At 40.8% G+C, this 21702-nt stretch overlaps 1 protein-coding gene across 4 annotated transcripts in view; it reads right to left on the bottom strand.

Moving 5' to 3' along the window:
* Positions 1–11925: 11925 nt before the first annotated feature.
* The window catches only part of srgap3 (SLIT-ROBO Rho GTPase activating protein 3), a 123793-nt gene continuing 114016 nt past the window's right edge, over positions 11926–21702 (bottom strand). For 2 of the 4 annotated variants that reach the window (XM_023990942.1, XM_023990921.1), the window contains exons 20-22: positions 19368–19517; positions 18816–19128; positions 11926–16357 (exon numbers count right to left, since the gene is read on the bottom strand). In XM_023990942.1, coding sequence (XP_023846710.1) covers positions 15908–16357; positions 18816–19128; positions 19368–19517 — 913 coding nt within the window. In that variant the 3' untranslated portion in view covers positions 11926–15907. Of the gene's footprint in view, positions 16358–18786; positions 19129–19367; positions 19518–21702 lie in introns of all 4 variants that reach the window. The other 2 variants (XR_002877644.1, XM_023990933.2) reach the window with 2 other exon arrangements.

Raw genomic sequence — 21702 nt, 5'->3', positions numbered from 1 at the left:
GTGCTATCACCAATTCGGCTCAACTAAGATATTGATATCACTAACCAAGAAAAAACCTCTTCAGATGACAGTCTGATAACATATTCATGGTATAGGATAGTTTTTGTTAGAAAAAAGTGCATATTTCAGGTAGAAATCACAGTTTACAATTGCACCCACCATCACAAATCGACTAGAATTACTAGATAGAGCAACGTGTATGACCAATTTACTCATCATAAAACATTTCATAAAAATAGACAAGCATAGCAATGGAAAGACCCAGTTCTTGTGATTTCAGACCATATTTCAGATTTTTCTAAGCGTTTTTCAGCGAAAAAACATAAATCGATAAGTTAGCATACCACATGAACAAACGTTCCCAGAGCATCGATTCCAGCCAAAGAGCGCTATAACGTAATCACCGCCAAAATATATTAATTTTTTCACTAACCTTCTCAGAATTCTTCCGATGACACTCCTGTAACATCATTTACAATATACATATACATTTGTTCGAAAAGGTGCATATTTAGCCATACAAAACCGTGGTTACACAATAAAATACTAGGAAATCAAGCCTCAATATGTCTGACGTCATCTATCAGAGTGATCTATTTAATTGAAGCTAATCATATACTTGACTAAAAAATACAGGGTTACAGGAATCGAAAGACAAATTAGTTCTTAATGCAACGCGGATTTACATTTTTAAAATTATCCTTACTTTTCAATACAGGGTTGCCAAGTGAAGCTATACCAAACAAAATGGCGAATGATGCGTTTAAAATATTTCGACAGAAACACGGTTTATCATATTAATATTGCTTATTGAGCTGTTCTTCCATCATATTTCTTGGGCAATGTATCCTTTCTATGTTATAAACGTCTTTTGGTCGATAGATGTCCTCTGTCCTTCGAAATGTCCATCACCAACGACCGACTCCCTAAAACGTGTGTCCAAACTTTCAGAACGCACAACAAAGAAATTCCTCAAAATCGCACTAAACGGATATAAATTATATAAAAACGGTTCAAATTCACTACATTATGATGTTTTTAACAACTATAACGACTGAAAACATGACCGGAGAAATATTCCTGTGTTAGAAAACGATTTGGAACGGACAGGTCCGATGGCCTTCAAGCTTGAGGCGCACATTGAGAAAGAGGGTCTCTGTACATTTTGTTCATTTATAATGGCTGTGAACGTCCCATCGATTTCATTGAAAACGTGATGACGTACAGACACCCAGAGGAAGACGTAGCAATGTCGGTTCCTTCATAGCATTCACTGTGGCCTTATAAACAGACCCCAGATCAGAGGTAAAAATTTCTGAAATCTGAACCTGTCATGAAAAGTGCTGTAGAAATTGTTCTGTACCACTCAGAGACAAAATTTAACTCCTATAGAAACTATAGACTGTTTCTATCCAATAATAACAATAATATGCATATTGTACGATCAAGAATTGAGTACGAGGCAGTTTAATTTGGAAATGTAAAAAAAAAATAATGCTAACAGCTCCCCTATTGACAAAAGGAAAACTTGTTTTTCAACCTCTCCACAAATTTCTTGTTAACAAACTATAGTTTTGGCAAGTCGGTTAGGACATCTACTTTGTGCATGACACAGATAATTTTTCCAACAAATTGTTTACAGACAGATTATTTCACTTATAATTCACTGTATCACAATTCAGTGGGTCAGAAGTTTACATACACAAAGTTGACTGTGCCTTAATAAAGCTTGGAAAATTCCCGAAAATGATGTCATGGCTTTAGAAGCTTCTGTTAGGCTAATTGACATCATTTGAGTCAATTGGAGTGTATCTGTGGATGCATTTCAAGGCCTACCTTCAAACTCAAACTCACTTTGCTTGACATCTTGGGAAAATCTTAAGAAATCAGCCAAGACCTCAGAAAAATATTGTAGACCTCCACAAGTCTGGTTCATCCTTGGAGCAATTTCCAAATGCCTGAAGGTACCACGTTCATCTGTACAAACAATAGTACGCAAGTATAAACACCATGGACCACGCAGCCGTCTACGCTCAGGAAGGAAAAGCGTTCTGTCTCCTAGAGATGGAAGTGCAACCAATCGCAGAACAACAGCAAAGGACCTTTTGAAGATTCTGGAGGAAACAGGTACAAAAGTATCTATATCCACAGTAAAACGAGTCCAATATCGACATAACTGAAAGCAAGGAAGAAGCACTGCTCCAAAACTTCCATAAAAAAGCCAGGACTACAGTTTGCAACTCACATGGGTACAAATATCGTACTTTTTGAGAAATGTCATCTGGTCTGATGAAACAAAAATAGAACTGTTGGCATAATGACCATCGTTATGTTTGGAGGAAAAAGGGGATGCTTCCAAGCTGAAGAAACCATCCCAACCGTGAAGCACGGGTGCAGCATCATGTCGTGGAGTGCTTTGCTGCAGGAGGGACTGGTGCACTTCACAAATAGATGGCACCATGAGGGAGGATAATTATGTGGTTATATTAGGCAACATCTCAAGACATCAGTCAGGAAGTTAAAGCTTGGTCGCAAATGGGTCTTCCAATGGACAATGACCCCACGCATACTCCAAGTTGTGGCAAAATGTCTTAAGGACAACAAAGTCAAGGTATGGAGTGGCCATCACAAAGCCCTGACCTCAGCCTATAGAGAAATTTGTGGCAGAACTGAAAAAGCGTGTGCGAGCAAGGAGGCAACAAACCTGACTCAGTTACACTAGCTCTGTCAGGAGGAAGGGCCCAAAATTCACCCAACTTATTGTGGGAAGCTTGTGGAAGGCTACCCGAAACGTTTGACCCAAGTTAAACAATTTAAAGCAATGCTACCAAATACTAATTGAGTGTATGTAAACTTCTGACCACTGGGAATGTGATGAAAAGAAATAAAGTGAAATAAATAATTTTCCCTACTATTATTCTGACATTTCACATTCTTAAAATAAAGTGGTGATCCTAACTGACATAAAACAGGGAATTTTTACTAGGATTAAATGTCAGGAATTGTGAAAAATTGAGTTTAAATGTATTTGGCTAAGGTGTATGTAAACTTCCGACTTCAACTGTATTCCAAAAACCATATCACCTTCATGCAAATTCTTGAAACTTTGTCTTTAAACAAAGTTTGAAGAAAGTAGAAGTAAATATAAAGCAAACCGTGTTCAAAGAATGCAGAGAACATGCACAGTTCCTTTTAAGGGTATAAACACAAGACTTTGGAAAACAGAGATAAACCAACAGTAAATGTCGCTGAGAATGTGCTTTATTTGTATGCTTGTGTGGGACCACAAACAGTTTGATAGAAATACAGTGTGACAGGAGAATGGGCTTTGCAGGATTTATCGACAGTGCCCTCTGTAAGCTGTTTCATTGTACGTTCTCTTTCTTATCTTCCCAATTATTCTGATTTATTTACTTGTACTCCATGCCTTTCCTACACAATTATATTAATGTGGGTGGGGTTGATGGTTATGTTTTCCTACATTATGTGGGATGTTATGTCTCTCTATTCTCTCCTGAATCCTCTGTCTATAGTCTCTACCCCCTGCAGTAAGAGAGGGTATCAGGAACCATCTCAATATGATTTGTGACCTGAGTTTACTTGTTCCCTTTCCACCAATCTGGGCTTTTGAACATCCGCTACCCTCTGGAGGCCTGTGGGGCCATTCTCTTCCCATATACAGTCGGGGTTTACACTGAATTTGGCTCGTCTGAGAAGTATTTGTGACTGCTGCATCCATGGGGCTTTGTCTGATAACAAGCTGCTTCCTCCTTGATCTCTCTTTCTTTCTCTCTCTCAACCAAGGAGGTAATTAGCACACAATATATCACGTTTTGATCTTCCTTAATTGGGTTGTTTTGTGAATGGATGTCAATCGTCCTACAGGAAGGATCAGGAAGGGAAGTTAAAGGTGCAATCTGCGTTTGCTACATCCATTTTTGGACTGATAAATGAAKGATATGTACCCATTGTGTCACGACTTCCGCCGAAGTCTCCTTGTTCGGGCGGCGTTCGGCGGTCGACGTCACCGGTCTTCTAGCCATCGCCGCTCCACCTTTCATTTTCCATTTGTTTTGTCTTGTTTTCCCGCACATCTGGTTCACATTCCCTCATCAGACTAAATATATATTACCCTCTGTTTCCCCCATGTCTGTGTGTGGAATTGTTCTTTKTGTAGGGTGTTACGCTACAGGCTGGCTTGCTCTAGGTTTGTTTCAAACCTAGGTTTGTTTGTTTTGTTTAATCCGGTTTATGTTATCGTGGTTGTGCGTTGTGCTGCCTCGCCTGTGCCTTTGGGCCAGGGTGTATATTAGAGTTCTCCTGTTATCACCCATCTCTGCTCTCCTGCGCCTGACTTCCCGGCAACCAGTCACTCACCCCGTTACACATTGATTTATTAAGAATATGTCTTATGAGATTAGTTCAACTATCGTACCCCATCAGAACCCAAATAAAGGCTTGTTTTACTYTTTTTTTTTGTAAACAAAGTAAATGTAAACAAACACTATATTGCCTCTAAACCTGGTTAATAGTATAATTTGTATATCATGGATCAGTGGTACTCATTGCGTGGACTGACACATATCAGTTTGCTACTAGCTCATTTTTCAGTCTGGTCGACATAGATCAATTTATTGTAAAAAAGAAACGTAAATCTATTGRAAATGAAAATGAGGGGGGAAGAGCTGGAGAACAACGTGAAAGCTATGAACGAACAACCACCGGAGATCCAAGAAAATCAGGAAGATGGCGGTGGCGAAATGCAGCTTGCTAACGTAGCTAGTGTAACTAACGTGGCTCCGGTGGCTAAGAGAGGGATACGATTGATTCAAGAACACAAAAAGTTCCAAAGAGAAATGGATAGACAAGTATTTTTTTGTACTGCATAATGGGATTAGCTCACTTTGTCTTATTTGCCAGAAGGCAGTCAATTGTTTTAAACAAGCAAATTTAGAGCAACATTTCCAGTCACACCATGCCCACCATATACGCCACAAAGCAACCTCAGAAACAACAAAATAGCGCAACTCACAGGACAGCACAAAGGTCAACAACGAATGATGTACAGCACTGTTGCAGAGAAAACGACAGAGGCATCATATGAGATTGATATGAGAAGGCCTTCACAGACACGGAGATTGTCCAAAAATAATAATAATAATTGTCAGCCGAAATATTGTATGCTGATTTCACAAACAAGGAAGCTATTTTAAAGCAAATTAACTTCTTATGGCTGCAGAGCAGTATTGAGTAGCTTGGATGAAAGGTGCACAGAGGTGCCCAGAGTAAACGGCCTGCTCCTCAGTCATAGTTGCTAATATACTGCATATTATTATTGTATGGATAGAAACACTCTGAAGTTTCTAAAACTGTTTGAATTATGTCTGTGAGTATAACAGAACTCATATGGCAGGCAAAAACCTGAGAAAAAATCCAAACAGGAAGTGGAATTCTGAGGCTGGTCGATTTTCAACCAAAGATCCTATTGAATCACAGCGAGATATGGATGAGTTTGCACTTCCTACGGCTTCCACTAGATGTCAACAGTTGGTAGAACTTGTCTGATGCCTTACTGTGAAGGGGACAAATGAGAGGGGAATTAGTCAGGTCTGCCATGACCATTCTTTGACCATGCGCGTTCACATGAGAGGGAGCTCTGTTCAATCGCTCATCTGAAGTCAATGTAATTCTCCGGTTGAACGTTATTCAAGATTTATGTTAAAAACATTCTAAAGTTGATTCAATACATCGTTTGACATGTTTCTACTGACTGTTACGGAATTTTTGACATTCTGTCAGCTTTTAGTGAGCGCGCTTCCTGACGTTGGATTTGTTTACAAACACGCTACAAAATAGCTATTGGACATAAATGATGGACATTACCGAAACAAAACATTTCTTGTGGAAGGGGAGTCCTGGGAATGCATTCCGACGAAGATCAGCAAAGGTAAGTGAAGATTTATAATGCTTTTTTGAGTTTTGTTGACTGCACAATTTGGCGGGTAACTGTATGGCTTGCTTTTGTGGCTGAACGTGTTTTCTGATTATTGAATATTGTGTTTTGCCGTAAAGTTTTTTGAAATCTGACACAGCGGTTGCATTAGAACAAGTGTATCTTTAATTTTATGTAAAACATGTATCTTTCATCAAAGTTTATGATGAGATTTCTGTATTTGACGTGGCTCTCTGCAATTTCTCTGGATATTTTGGAGGCATTTCTGAACATGGCGCCAATGTAACTGAGGTTTTTTGGATATAAATATGAACTTAATCGAACAAGACATATATGTATTGTGTAACATGAAGTCCTATGAGTGTCATCTCATGAAGATCATCAAAGGTTAGTGATTAATTTTATCTCTATTTGTGCTTTTTGTGACTCCCTCTCTTTGGCTGGAAAAATGGCAGAATCTTTCTGTGAGTTTGGTGACCTAACATAATCATTTGTGGTGCTTTCGCTGAAATGCCTATTTGAAATCGGACACTTTGGTGGGATTAACAACAAGTTACCTTTAAAATGGTATAAAGATACATGTATGTTTGAGGAATTTTAATTATGAGATTTCTGTTGTTTGAATTTGGCGCCCTGCACTTACACTGGCTGTTGTCATATCATCCCGTTAACGGGATTGCAGCCATAAGAAGTTTTAAGGGACTGCAACTCTCAGACTCGACCATAACAAGACGCATAGAAGACATCGGTGAGGACATCGCTAAGCAACTGATTACTGACATATCTGTAGCGCCTGGTTTTAGTAATTCGCTTGACAAAAGCACTGATGTAAGTGACATTGCCCAATTATGTGTTTGGGCCCGCTTCCCTCAAAAAGAGTCGTTCAGAGAGGAACTTTTATGTTTACTGCCACTTCAAGGATAAACACGAGGAGAGGATATTCTGAAAGTCCTTGTTACATTTTCTGCTGATAATAATATTGACTGGTCAAATCTGGCATAAACATGCGAGGGAAGGAAAGGGGACTCATAGGCCTGATGAGAAAGAGAGAGGATATTCCCAAATATCTTACGTTTCATTGTATCATTCATCAGGAAACTCAAAGACTGTGAATTACAGAATGTGATGCAGCAAGTCGTGCGCGTGGTGAACATTATTATTGCGACGGCACTGAATCACCGGCAATTCTGCGAGTTGCTGGAGGAATACCAGACAGAATGCGCCATCTTGATATTTCACAATGAGGTGAGATGGCTGTCTCATGGCAGAGTTTTGGAAAGATTTCTCTCTCTCCCTCAGGAGCCAGAGCTGGATGATCCACAGTGCCTCACCTGCCACCTGAACACGGTGAATCTCCAATTCCAAGGGAAAGCTAAAACTCCGGGCAAAATGCTGAATTTATTCTGAATTTGCTCTCAATAATAATTTATAATATTGGAAGAAACATTGCAACAAATTAAAGATGTGTGCGGCCCTCTGAATGATTGTCTCAACCAAAGTGGCCCCCGTACAAAAAATAGTGAGTAACACTGTCATGGATGGTCAGTCCTTGCATCCGTAGCTCTGTCTGTGCATTTGAGAGTGGTTACATTTATCCAGCTCCAGCCCTCAGCTGTTTACCAAAACATGGGTGGGTTAAATTATGTGTTATTGTTTCAACCGCTGATTGCCGCTTTAAGGGCTCTATTCAATCTGTATCGATGAAGCGTTACAGATTGCGTAATATAAATGTAAAGGTTATTTCTGATTGAGCCTACAAATGCAGTGTCTTCGCTAACACGGGAACATTGCCTTTAAATTTCAATCACGCTATAATGCTGAACTTCCGTGATATGAATTGAATATAGCCCTTTTAAGTTGCAATGGTTGAATTTTGATTTCAGGTTCCCCGGCAACCTCCTGATGCTACAATTGTCACAGTGAACACCAATATCTCTGGAGAGAGAGATGATTACTTTACTTTACTTACTATCTCCAGGCTTTGAACAATTCTTTACAGTAATCCACTCCTAGTTTGAACCTTATCAGCCACTCATCCCAACAAGCACTGGTACTTTTGCAGTATATTCACGGTCCAAAGTCTTGTTCGTCTCTCTATGAGACTTCAAAACATAATAATAATSTCTATCAAAGTAGTTTGTATAATTACACTAAACAAAAATATAAATGCAACATATAAGGTGTTGGTCCCATGTGTGGAAATAATAGATCCCTTAAATGTTCCATATGCACAAAAAGCTTATTTCTCTCAAATGTTGTGTTCAAATTTGTTTACATCCCTTGGCCAAGATAATCCATCCACCTGACAAGTGTGGCATATCAATGAGCTGAGTAAACAGCATGATCATTACACAGGTACAACTTGTGCTGGGGACAATAAAAGGCCACTCTAAAATGTGCAGTTTTGTCACACAACACAATGCCACAGATGTCTCAAATTTTGACGGGGGGTGTAATTGGCATGCTGACTGCAGGAATGTACACCAGCGCTGTTGCTAGAGAATTGAATGTTAATTTCTCTACCATAAGCCCCCTCCAATGTCGTTTTAGAGAATTTGGCAGTACGTCCAACCGGCCTCACAACCGCAGACCACATGTATGGTGTTGTGTGGGAGTGAGCGGATTGCTCATGTCAACGTTGTGAACAGTGATGGTGGGGTTATGGTATGGGCGGGCGGGCGGGCGTAAGCTACGGACAACGAACACAATTGCATTTTATTGATGGCAATGTGAATGCACAAAAATATCATGACGAGATCTTGAGGCCGATTGTGAGGCCCATATTTTTGTTAAGGTATCTGTGACCAACAGATGCATACAGTATCTGTATTTCCAGTCATGTGAAATCCATAGATTAGGGCCTAATGAATTTTTGTCAATTGAAGGATTTCCTCATATGAAMTGAACTGTAAATTGTTGCATGTTGCGTTAATATTTTTGTTCAGTATATTAAACATAATTTGTGCATTTGTTAGTACCTTTTTAAATTAATTTCATAAAAATTCATTGGTTCCGATATTTGAAGATGAAAACCACAGTTAGAGCTACACGGTCAGATGAATTAGGAATCTAGTCTGGCAGAACACGATGAACATAACAATAAAGACTAACAATGGCCATCCAACTGACTAATCTGATCAGAATCATAACTTTAAAAAACAGCTGCAAAAACTCACTTAAAGCTATTTATAATATGGTGATGAGTAGCAGGTTGTTATGAACTTAAAGTATATGGACACCCCTTCAAATTAGTGGATTCGGCAATCAGCCACTGTATAAAATTGAGCACACCGCCATGCAATCACCATAGACACACATTGGCAGTAGAATAGCCTTACAGAAGAGCTCAGTGACTTTCAACATGGCACCGTCATTGAATGACACCTTTCCAACAAGTCAGTTCGTCAAATTTCTGTGCTGTAAGTGCTGTTATTGTTAAGTGGAAAAGTCTAGAAGCAACAACGGCTCAGCCACGATGTGGTAGGCCACACAAGCTGCCAGAATGGGACCGCTGAGTGCTGAAGCCCGTAGCGCTTAAAAATCATCTGTCCTCGGTTGCAACATTCACTACCGAGTTCTAAACTGCCTCTGGAAGCAACTTCAGCACAAGAACTGTTCATCGGGAAKCTTCATGAAATGGGTTTCAATGGCCGAGCAGCCGCACGCAAGCCTAAGATCCCCATGCGCAATACCAAGTGTCGGCTGGAGTGGTGTAAAGCTCACCACCATTGGACTTTGGAGCAGTGGAAACGCATTCTCTGGAGTGATGAATCACACTTCACCATCTGGCAGTCCGACAGACAAATCTGGGTTTGGCGGATGCAAGTCAGGCCTAATTGCCCAACATCGGTGCCCGACCTCACTTATGCTCTTGTGGCTGAATGGAAGTCCCCGCAGCAATGTTCCAACATCTAGTGGAAAGAGTGGAGAAGAGTGGAGGCTGTTATAGCAGCAAAGGAGGGGCCAACTCCATATTAATGCCCATGATTTTAGGAGTGAGATGTTTGATGAGCAGGTCTCCATATACCCCTGGTCATGTAGTGTATGACCATTTTAAGATGAATAATAATAAATAAAGTATTGCATTTGGCCTTTATAACTATAGCCTGTAGAAACACATTGAATAACATTCATAATGACAAAAAAGACAGTCCAAAAGGAAATCATAAGGAATAAGGTTTTGAAGTGTGTGTCCTATATCTTGGAGATATAAGACATATATATATATATATATATATATATATATATATATATATATATATATATATATTCTTCTTTTACACATATTTAACCCCTTTGGGGGGGGGCATAAAACTACCTCAATATTTACATAATTAAAAAATAACTGGTACCGGTTACCTTCAGACGAGTCCCATGACAAGTGTGGGAGTCATAGAGCAAAACAGAGAACACCACCAAAGTCTCCTCTTTACATATAGGATTAGGGTTAGAGTTATTTACTTTTTAGGCCAAACTGCTCGCACGCTACAGATGTTTTTGTGAGGAGACAGATTTTTGGGATGTCTCATAGTCTGACAAACACAGATGTATCTCAGACACCTTCCACTGCAGTGCGGAAGGACGACATCGGCAGATGCGGTGGTTTGAGACGCAGCCCATGCAAAAATATATCTCCTGCTTAAATTGACGTACTTTGATGGGGATTTTTTTATTATGTTACTTAGATTGATGCACCGGTGTGTCAATAGACTCTAGGTTAACTCTTTTTTTTTAAAGAAGCATAAAAGCTAAAGTCAACAACACGCCTTTAATGTGGGCAAAAATAGTGTTACTTCCTCAGTGCTCTAATATGTGAGCATAATTTAATGTGTGATAAGACTTGTTTATACTTGCCGCTAACATGCGTCCTTTGTCCTGATCTTGTCCACATTCTGATTGTGCCTCACATTTTTTTTTTATATGTCTATACATGGTATAAAAATGTGTCGATATCCATCCACCTTGTCTGCATTGTGACCAGATTTCCTGATCTCTCTCTGTATGCAAATTATTTGACAGATTTTAAGACACATATTGATGCCATGAGTAAATGGTTCCACCTGTCAATGATTTTGAATAGGATAATGATGGTTTCACCATCCATATGTGTCTACACAATGTGTGCCTGACTAGCTCCAAGAGGTGGTCAAGAAGATCACATCACAATCAGATCACAATGCATCTTTTAATCATATACACCTGCCTGAATATGTGGGCACAATCAGAATGTGGACAATATCAGGACAAAGCATGCATGTTTGAACCAGGTATAAACAGGGCTTTTGTCTTGTCTCTGATGATAAAAGGCTCTGGGCTGGAACAAATTGAATTCTCCAATTCATGCGTGAATGGTTGGTTGTTGACTGATAAACCAGAGCTTGCCACTAACAGAATCCCAGGTTATTTCTACAGTCAAAAGGAATTATATTTTAGGTGTCACAATAATACACTAGAAATATTGCTGACCTAACTTTTATATTTATTTTAACACATAGTAATTAACCTCAAAGGTCACATATTGTAAACTAATTGTATAGCTCATGTCTGCAGTGCACGCTACCACACTCAGATCTCCTCTCCCTGAATTTCCGGCAAGTAGCACAGCAGTAGTTTTRTGCCGTAGTTTCTCCATCATGTGGCCTCAGATGGAACTGCAGTCTCAGTCATAAGAAGTTTGGGGCTTGATCTCCCTGTACAGAGGTGAGCTAGCTGGTCTATTTACACAGACACTGTAAGATAACCTGGTGTCTAAGATAGCTGAGCATCGATATGGTACAATATCCAAAAATTACAGAATTGGGTAGTTATTACCCATCTATTAGCATACCAATTCATAGAGATTCATGAACGACTGCAGACACCAAGGTAATTTATCAACTAGGCTATTAGTCAAGGTATGGGCATGTGTRTTTGCTAGTATAGTTAATTAATTTGTTTGACCAGCTGGATAAAACAGTCAGAAAAGGTCAACATTAGAGGGAAACATTTGTTTTTATTTGGACATAAGGGTTCTCAACATCCATTACATCACAAGGGATTCAACCAATCAGACACTCATGAACAGACAGCATCACTAGACACGTGTTAAAGAGAGAGAGAGAAAAGAGGGTAAACAGTATGACAACAACTCACACTAACCAATATAGGCACTCAGCCACTCAGATGGTCTCTGAATGCCACTTTGTAAGCATTGTTATCTTATCCAACATACAAAAGACATTACCTATTTTTAGCATACATTCCAGAAATCACATAGAGCTTAGAGAGGAAAGAGAGTGCACCAAGTGTCTTATAAACCGTGCAAGTAGAGGAGCTAGGATATATTGACCCACTGTTGCCTACAACAACGCAATGATGTGTTAGCTATGAAGGAGCATGGTCAGTATAAGAGAGAAAACTGAAATAAAATATGAAATTATTGTTGAGTGTACAGTAGGCGTCTTCATAAATCTATTACCCTTCCATGAATCACCTAGAGCATATTAGGTAATACATTCTACAAGTAAATACTACATTTCAGTCATTCTGTTAGTAGACATCTGAAGAGTAGAAATTCCTCTATAGCTAAGTGTACAGTACATATTTACATCATTCTTGTTTTCACATATTCCTCAGATGAAATGATGTGTGTGATGTTGTAACACTGAAGGGAAAAATATGATAAAAGTTTATACCAAACATGACTGACAACATACCATATTGTTTAAAAAAGTAATTGAACAAGTTCATTAAAAACGAATGATGTGCACAAAAGGCAATTTAAAAATACTAATTTAAGACAAAAGGTATAAATAAACAAAATACACATTTTAAAAAATCATTTAAATGTGAACACAGTCTAGTTGTACATAAAGATGTTAATCTTACTTTTGCAAATAAACATTTAAAGTCTGTRGTTTGCTTTATCTTTGAAAATATAGCTTATGTATGTTTGAGAAAAATGTACTTGAATGTACGCTTCAGTTTTACTGATGAGAAATGTGGTTAAGAAAAATGTTATGTAGTTCTTGTAGGAAAAAAACATGATTTAGTTGTTGGTGACAGCTCCTCTCGACAGAGAGCACCCTCTTAGTTTAATGTTCTCATTGATTTTCTTATTAAAACTGTATGACTTATTTATTTTTAATAAAATATCTAATATCTAATTCTTTGCCCATTATTCTCCTGTTGGAAAGGTCTGTCCATCTGAGTTCACCCATACCAGACCATTATCCACAGGGTACTTGTACTTGAAGCAATACCATATATGACCAGCAGATGGAGTAAGTGTATAACTTCGGTTGCTTTCCATGTCTCTGTGTGTCCAGCATGTAGGCTAGAATCTAACCAGCGGTAGACAGTGTAATGGACAGAGGAGGGCAGGGTTGACAAACAACAGACAGGGATGACACGTTTTTCAAATGAAAGTATGTATCTTATAGTAAACGGTGTATGAAATCAAGATCTGTACACATTACAACAGTGACTGAATGATGTTGATTTGATTGATAATGGAATCACAGCCTGAGATTCATGCTGCTAAATCAGATTTTTAAAAATCTACCTTAGCTGACAATTCAATTCCATTGCACACACAATACTGCTACATGTTAGTGACAACAGGTATTCTCATATTCCAAAAAGGTTAGACTAATAGGATATAGTAGCCCACCTCTCGAAAGCAAAATGACTACGCTATAAGTCAATGGTGTTTTACAGAGGAAAGACACCGCAAACAGCCATTGTTGAATTGTCATATTGTATGAGTCGAATGGTACAGCATAAAACATGCAGAGCAGGGCATGCCGTATACAAGGCAGTCCAACCACACAACTGTATGACTGAGCAGAATGGCAGGAGCGGGCTTGGGCCAGCACAGGATATAATTCAACATGGCAGCTACAGTATAGGCCAGTACGTGCTTACATTTCCTTGCYGAAGGACTGAAAACAAGAAGTGGAATGAGACACTGGGTCATGACAGTGAGGATATTATACCCAAGGGGAGAAGAGGTAAGGAAGGTAAGACCACTGTGCTGCTGTTATTATTTCACCACATTTACCGCTAACTGCTCAAGCAACACTGGAGTTGTCTAGGTAAGGTATCACATTTTAGATTAAAAGGAATATTGTAACAGTACTTTCCAGCATATTTTGCATGTTAAAAGCATGACATAAATCAGACTCGAACAGGCAAGAGGTTGCTTTAAAGATGGCAATGTGTACAGTATGAAATCTGATTTAAGCGGCCGGTAGCCTAGCGGTTAAGAGCGTCGGACCAGTAACCGAAAGGTCACTGGATCAAATTCCGAGCCGACTAGTTGAAAAATCTGTTGATGTGCCCTTGAGCAAGGCACTTAACCCTAATTACTCCTGTAAGATGCTCTGGATAAGAAAGTCTGCTAAAATGTGAATGTAAAAATGTGTGTCTAAAGAGCTTTCATGGGCACAAAGTTGTATGGGTATTTGGGTCAGATGGGCAGAGTTCCTATTTTAATATGGGTATCTCCACCATCCATAGCACACAGGGCTCACAGGGGAAGCCTGTTGGACTGTAGTGAATGGAGGCTGACAGATTTGGACCGAGTCAGTTAGCTCTCATCCAACTTAGAGAAGTGTTAGGCTCAGTCCAAACAGTGCTCAGGATCGGCCACTAGAACACCCAACATCAGCCTGGTAACCAAAATCAGTCAGTCTGGTTGTGGACTGACTTCACACAGGTTACCGTGTAGACTTCTAGAGCTGTTGGAACAATGAGGGTCTATGGGGTAAGGGGCCATGGTCAACAGTATTACAAAATAAAAGTGAGTTCAAACCGTACTGTGGCAAAAAAATTGTATAATACACTCCTTTTCCTGTCTTAAATATGAATAATAGAGAGAACGTCAGGATCCATTTGAGTGTTGGAATTTTAACTCATAAATACAATGTGTGGTATGATGTTGACATCCCCATGACCACATATTCTTAACACAACCATCAGTGCTGTGTTTAGTACGTGTGTTCAAGCAGAAAATTATGAAAACAACACAAAGGAAGCAGAACCTTTTGATGTGTTGTCTTTGTTTCCAGGTTGACTCTTTTGTTTGTTTGTTTTTTGACAAAGCTATTCACATCTCCTTGCTTGTTCCGTCTGGGCCTGTACAAAATTTATACCATAAAAAAAACAAAAAAAACATAAACTATATACAAGTTCAACTACATGTTTACCACAGGTTAGGTTTCTTACATTGAATTGGTATATTGGTTCAGTTTCTGCATCTCATATACGTATACAATGTTGCTATGGTGTTACTTTGTTGAACATCCCTTATACTACAGTACAAACAAAAAGGCATAACAACTTCAAGTAAGTCTCTATTTACAGCCAAAAGGCCGGTGACCATCTTGGTTGTAGTCTCTTAGACACAGGCTGGTAGACCTGGTCCAATCCAGAGAGAAAGGGATGAGACACCTTACTGGTGAGTGTCCAATCTGCCAGCAAGGGATGAGACACCTTACTGGTGAGTGTCCAATCTGCCAGCAAGGGATGAGACATCATCTGGACAACCAGTGCAGGATGAAAACCAATGCCAAAATCCCACAAGTACTTCTTCACGTTCTGCAGTCAATTAATCACTAAAAAGCCGGACCTGGCCACATACTTTTAATTTTGAGGTAAAAACGAAAAATAAAAAAATAAGTTTTACTTAGAGGTGATTTTATTCATTATTTTCACGTCTGGTTTTAAATCAAGCTTCACAGAGAGTTGTGTTGATAGGCAAAGCTCTACAGCTTCTCTGCCTGCCGTCACCATGGCAACTCAGGCTCACTCCAGGAGCTTCCTGAATTCAAGAAATAAAGTCAAACTCAAAATGAGGAAGGAAAAATCCCAAACTGTTCTCAGAGAACACATCGACAACGCATCATCCCATTCCTATCGGCTTTCCTCTGTGTCAAACAGTTGCAACATGACAACCCTAATTCTCCCTCAGAGCTACATGGTGCCGGACTTGTCCCCGGCTGCATTAGCTGCATTGGCTGCAGAGCTAGCCGTGGCAGTGCTGGTGGGGAAGAGCTTCTCGGTGGGCGTGACAGCAGGGCTTCCCACCCCAGAGGAACTGGAGCTGGAGGAGCGGTGCCCGGTGGGGGGCGGACGGACGGGCCTCATGGGCGGGGGGCGCAGCTGGGCTCCGGCCAAACGGGCTGACAGGGTGGGCTTAAAGGTGCTCATCATCTCAGAGGTGGAGCTGCTGCTGCGGCGCATGGCGGCGTCTGGGTCGCGGATCATGATGGTGTGGAGGGGGCTGCCAGGCTCTGAGTTCACAGGGTTCTTCATGGTGGTGTCCAGGGTGTCCAGCACCACGTCTGGAGCCTGCTTGGCCGTGTTCTGGCGCTCCAGTTCACGCAGCTCATGTAGGGCCGTGGTCATGGTCTTCTCTATGTCCTGACATACACAAAACACACAGAAAACATGAAAGGAGATCATTCTTGTGATATTTTTAATAAAGCATAGCCAGTTCAGAAGGGAAACTCGAGTGTGGTGGCATCAGCTGATTGCATTAGCAGATATTGCACTAACTGGATTCACACTTTAATTACACGCGGTCTATTTAAGTCGACCAGTTCTACACATGCTTCCTCAATACCAGATGTCACGCGCTCGCATGCATTGGTGTGTCTTGCCTCATTGCTGCTGTTACTCCCTATGCTTGCTGTTTCTGATATCCCACCACCACCCCAGCCTCTACCTGCATGGGTTGTGTGTTTTCGCCTTTGGGGTATTTGATATAGAATATCATGCTCACTGCCTGTAGTTGTACTATCATCTTCATATGATGCTTCGCTCTGGCAGTGAGCTACCCTGAAGGAACAGAGCCCTAACGCCAAGACATGCATTGTTATCTTTTCGAATAAATGGTCAAACGTACATGTGGTGTTTTCTTTCTGAATTCAGCTCCATTCCCCTGTGATGTACAGTACCAGCCAAAAGTTTGGAAACACCTACTCATTCAAGGATTTTTCTTCATTTTTACTATTTTCTACATTGTAGAATAATAGTAGAGACAATAAAACTATGAAATAACACATATAGACTCATGTAGTAACAAAAAAAGTGTTAAACAAATCAACATTTATTTTAGATTTTATATTCTTCAAAGTAGCCATGCTTTGCCTTGAGGACAGCTTTGCACACTCTTGGCATTCTCTCAACCAGCTTCACCTGGAATGTTTTTCCAACAGTCTTGAAGGAGTTCCCACATATGCTGAGCATTTGTTGGATGCTTTTCCTTCACTCTGCGGTCCAACTCATCCCAAACCATCTCAATTGGGTTGAGGTCGGGTGATTGTGGAGGCCAGGTCATCTGATGCAGCACTCCATCACTCTCCTTCTTGGTCAAATAGCCCTTACACAGCCTGGAGGTGTATTTTGGGTCATTGTATGGTTGAAAATAGCATTTATTTGGGTCTTCCTTTCCTGTGGTGGTCCTCATGAGAGCCAGTTTCATCATAACTCTTGATGGTTTATGCGACTGCACTTGAAGAAACKTTCAAAGATCCTGAAATTTTCCAAATTGACTGACCTTCATGTCTGAAAATAATGATGGACTGTCATTTCTCTTTGCTTATTTGAGCTATTCTTGCCATAATATGGACTTGGTCTTTTAGCAAACAGGGCTATCTTCTGTATTCCACTCCTACCTTGTCACAACACAMCTGATTGGCTCAAACGCATTAAGAAGGAAAAAAAATCCAGGCACGCCTGTTAATTGAAATGCATTCCAGTTGACTACCTTATGAAGCTGGTTGAGAGAATGCCAAGAGTGTGCAAAGCTGTCATCAAGGCAAAGGGTGGCTACTTTGAAGAATCTSAAATATAAAATATATTTTGATTTGTTTAACACTTTTTTGGTTACTACATGATTCCATATGTGTTATTTCATAGTTTTGMTGTCTTCACTATTATTCTACAATGTAGAAAACAGTAAAAATAAAGAAAAACCCTGGAATGAGTAGGTGTGTCCTAAGTTTTGACTGGTACTGTAGGTCTTTCTTGGAGCTGCAGACTGTGTCTGGCATTTACACTAAGTCAGGGCTGCTTCACCCAGACACACACACACACAGACAAACAGTACAGCAGGACATCACATCTCGCTCTGTTCTTCCAGACACCAGCGGCTCTCTAACTAGCCTCTCTAGTAGCCTCTCTCTGTTCCCTCTCTTCACACAGTACAGCCCAACAGCACCAAATGAAGAAAATAATATCCCCCCTTTAATGGCTGCACACTCATTACCACTGTCACAATCACACACAGACACAGACACACACACTCCCTCTCTAAATCCCACACACACTCCCTCTGTCTGAATAACAGATTAATTGATGAGTGGAGAATAATTAAAGATCAAAGACTGGGTTTAGTCAGGCCCTGACAGTGCAGGGTCATCAACATGGGCTCAGTCTGAAATAGGGCTCTGATAGGAGACCACTATCATTAGCTGCACTGATCAYAGCTCTGCCATTTCTAAAGCTGCCTCTGTGTCTCTATTAATTTCCCATGTATCCAGCGCTGGGCTTGTGCTGCCGATATGAAGGATCATTAGTACTCTGTGTAATTTACTTCATTTCAGCATCGCCATTAAAAGCATTTCGCTCTGGTCTCTAGGGATATAATATTATCTGATTGGCTCTGCTGTGTGATATTTTGGGAAGGTATGACAAATAGCTATCGTTTTCGTAGGCCACACAAAGTATCACTTGCGCACCACTATTGATTCCATTCCATATTGTCTGAGTTCTATGACTGATAAGGCTACAGAACATGGGGAAAAGAGGTTATGCAGTTATATTGGGCTGAGATAATACTTTAGAACCTGGGGCTGATAGGAAATAAGGTCCATACCTCTGCCAGTGTCTCAGCCCCCAGTGACTTGTGGTCCCCCAGGCTACTGTGGCGTGTGGCCCCTGCTACGGGCCTCAGGGGGTGGCCCTCAGGGTAGGCTTTCCTGTCAGCGTAGTTGATGCTGCCCGCGCTGCCAAATGTTCCCAGGCGCCTCTTCTCTGGGCTTTCCATGCGGCTCCTGCTAACTGCCACCTTGTGGGGGCTGCTGGGACAGGCTGCGGCCCGCGGGGGTGTGTCAGTGCCCCGAGGAGGGCTGTGGGTCTCTCCACTGTGGCGTCGCGGGGTGGCGGCCCCGTCAGAAGGTAGCCGCACCCTGAGGAGAGAGATGACATCACAGTCACACAGAGTAGGATTAGGTTGGCCCTTGACACTGATCTACGGTCAGTTTGAAAGATTGAATATTTACTCCATAAATGGTTAAGATTAGCATTTGGAGAGGTTTTAAACTGATCTTACATTTGTGCATATAAGTAACCCAGAGTGAGTTAAACATTGATACTAGAACGAGAAGGGCTAYATTTCAATATGTAGTCCTTGTCAGTCGTTACCCACCTCCCCATGACTCCTCCAAAGTTGGAGTCGGGGGAGTGTTCACACGGTGATGGGACGTCGTTTTTGAATGAGGCCTTGTCATCCAGCAGTGGTCCACTGCTCGCCTCGCTGTCCGCCTTCTGACTGAGATTATCCGAGAACGCATCATCCCTGCGAGGAGAGCGAGAGAATGAACATTATTCATACAGTTGGTAGAGATCTTATTTGGACTGCTGTTTTTATTCAAACTAATTGGTCCATATTTACACAGGGCTCTGGTTTTCAATCTGCAGTCAGTTTATCTGTTCCAGACAGTTCTGGAGCCCCTCCTTTTGAACATCAATCATTCCAATGTATTCCTCCTAACACAAAAAGTAGCAATATGAGACTCTGGCCTTACTGCCCACTCAACATCCAAATGGATTCATTAAACAGACACCAGCAATGATTAGTCATTTCACATTTACATTTTAGTCATTTAGCAGATGCTCTTATCCAGAGCGACTTACAATTAGTGCATTCATCTTATTAAGATAGCTAGGTAAGACAACAACACATAAGAATCGTATCAAGGTAATTTTCCATCAGCAAAGTCAGTGCTAGTAGGAAAAAACAAGTGCCTTTCTTTTTATTATTATCAGCATTATTAGTATTATTATTAGTATTATTTGGGAGGGGGCGTCGGGGACACCGCAAGAGTTATTTAACCAAGACAGAAAAGAGCTTTGACTGGGCTGAGCGGGAACTGCCCTCCCGTAGGGRTGGAAGGACCAAGAGACAAGAGGTGGCGGAACAGAGTGCTCGGGTTGGGATGTAGGATTTGAGAATAGCCTGAAGGTAGGGAGGGGCAGTTCCTCTCGCTGCTCCGTAAGGAAGCACCAGGGTATTGAAGACGATGTGAGCTTCAACTGGAAGCCAGTGGAGTGTGCGGAGGAGTGGGGTGACATGGGCTGCAACATTCTGGATAAGTTGCAGGGTTTGATGGTACAAGAGGGGAGCCCATCGAACAGAGCGTTGTAGTAGTCTAAACCAGGGGTTGCCAAATTCTTTCTCAATGGGCCCCCCTTCCAGCATTGGGGAACATCCCGCACCCCCCCTGCGTGCACGTCTATTTCTATGGGCACAAGCACTGTTCATGACACAAACTGTTCACACCCCTCTTATTGATGGTGAGAATTCTGCAGGTATAAAGCTTATTTCCTGCAATTCTACACATTTTGTCATGGGGTGCAAAGAACATTTTGCAGTTTTAAAGCACATTTTCTTGCAATTCTCTACATATTGCCATGTATAATGTGTATTCATGTGATATTTGAGTGACAAAAAAATTACAACAATATCAACAAAACAAAAAAATTACCGTACGTCGCGTGCGCGAGAATATTGCAAAATAAATGTACACATACATGTTATTCAATCATTGCACCCAGACTGCTTACGCACGTCAACGAGCGTCTACATAGCAGGTGCTAAAATAGAACTTGGTTCTATTTGTGACGCCTGACGAGCAACAAGTCCCGCCTCTCCCATCTCCTGATTGGTTTTTAGGAGCATGTACCCACATGGGTGATTGAAAGATTGAAACTGAGGTCCACACTCCAGGCCAGTTAGTGGTGGTAATGCACCTTAAAGTTAGTTGCCAACTGCCATAGAAAGTCCGAAGAAGAAGCCTGAAGGAGGARAGATTACTAGAAAGGAACTTGGTTTACACTTTTATCTGTGGATTAATTGTTGGAGTAGAGGACCTTGTGCCTTTCAGGTAAAATAACAACCCAATGTTAATATCCCAGGACAAATTAGCTAGCAACAGCAAGTTAGCTAACTAAAGTGCCATACATGTTTAATGCTTTTCCACCAGACCCTAAATTATAGTTGGTTCAGAGTTCGATATGATATTTCAACCTGTGTGTCCTTATCGCGTCTGGTGTAGGTGGACAAAATCAACATGTGCGAGATTGCGCGCTCGCTCTGGTCAGCATGTAAGGTATGCAATGACTAACATGACAAGAGGAACTGATGATGCACTACCCAATTTGGAAATTGCATCTTGTGCATTCTGCTATTACAACTTTCAAGAGTAAGTTTACAGCCGGACTGAGTTCATAAATACAGTGGGGCAAAAAACTATTTAGTCAGCCACCAATTGTGCAAGTTCTCCCACTTAAAAAGATGAGAGAGGCCTGTAATTTTCATCATAGGTACACTTCAACTATGACAGACAAAATGAGAAAARAAATCCAGAAAATCACATTGTAGGATTTTTAATGAATTTATTTGCAAATTATGGTGGAAAATAAGTATTTGGTCAATAACAAAAGTTTCTCAATACTTTGTTATATACCCTTTGTTGGCAATG

Source organism: Salvelinus sp. IW2-2015, linkage group LG1 (assembly GCF_002910315.2).
Source record: "Salvelinus sp. IW2-2015 linkage group LG1, ASM291031v2, whole genome shotgun sequence".
Lineage (NCBI taxonomy): Eukaryota > Metazoa > Chordata > Actinopteri > Salmoniformes > Salmonidae > Salvelinus > Salvelinus sp. IW2-2015.
Note: the sequence above shows the minus strand (reverse complement) of the source record. Positions and strands in the feature narration are given on the sequence as shown.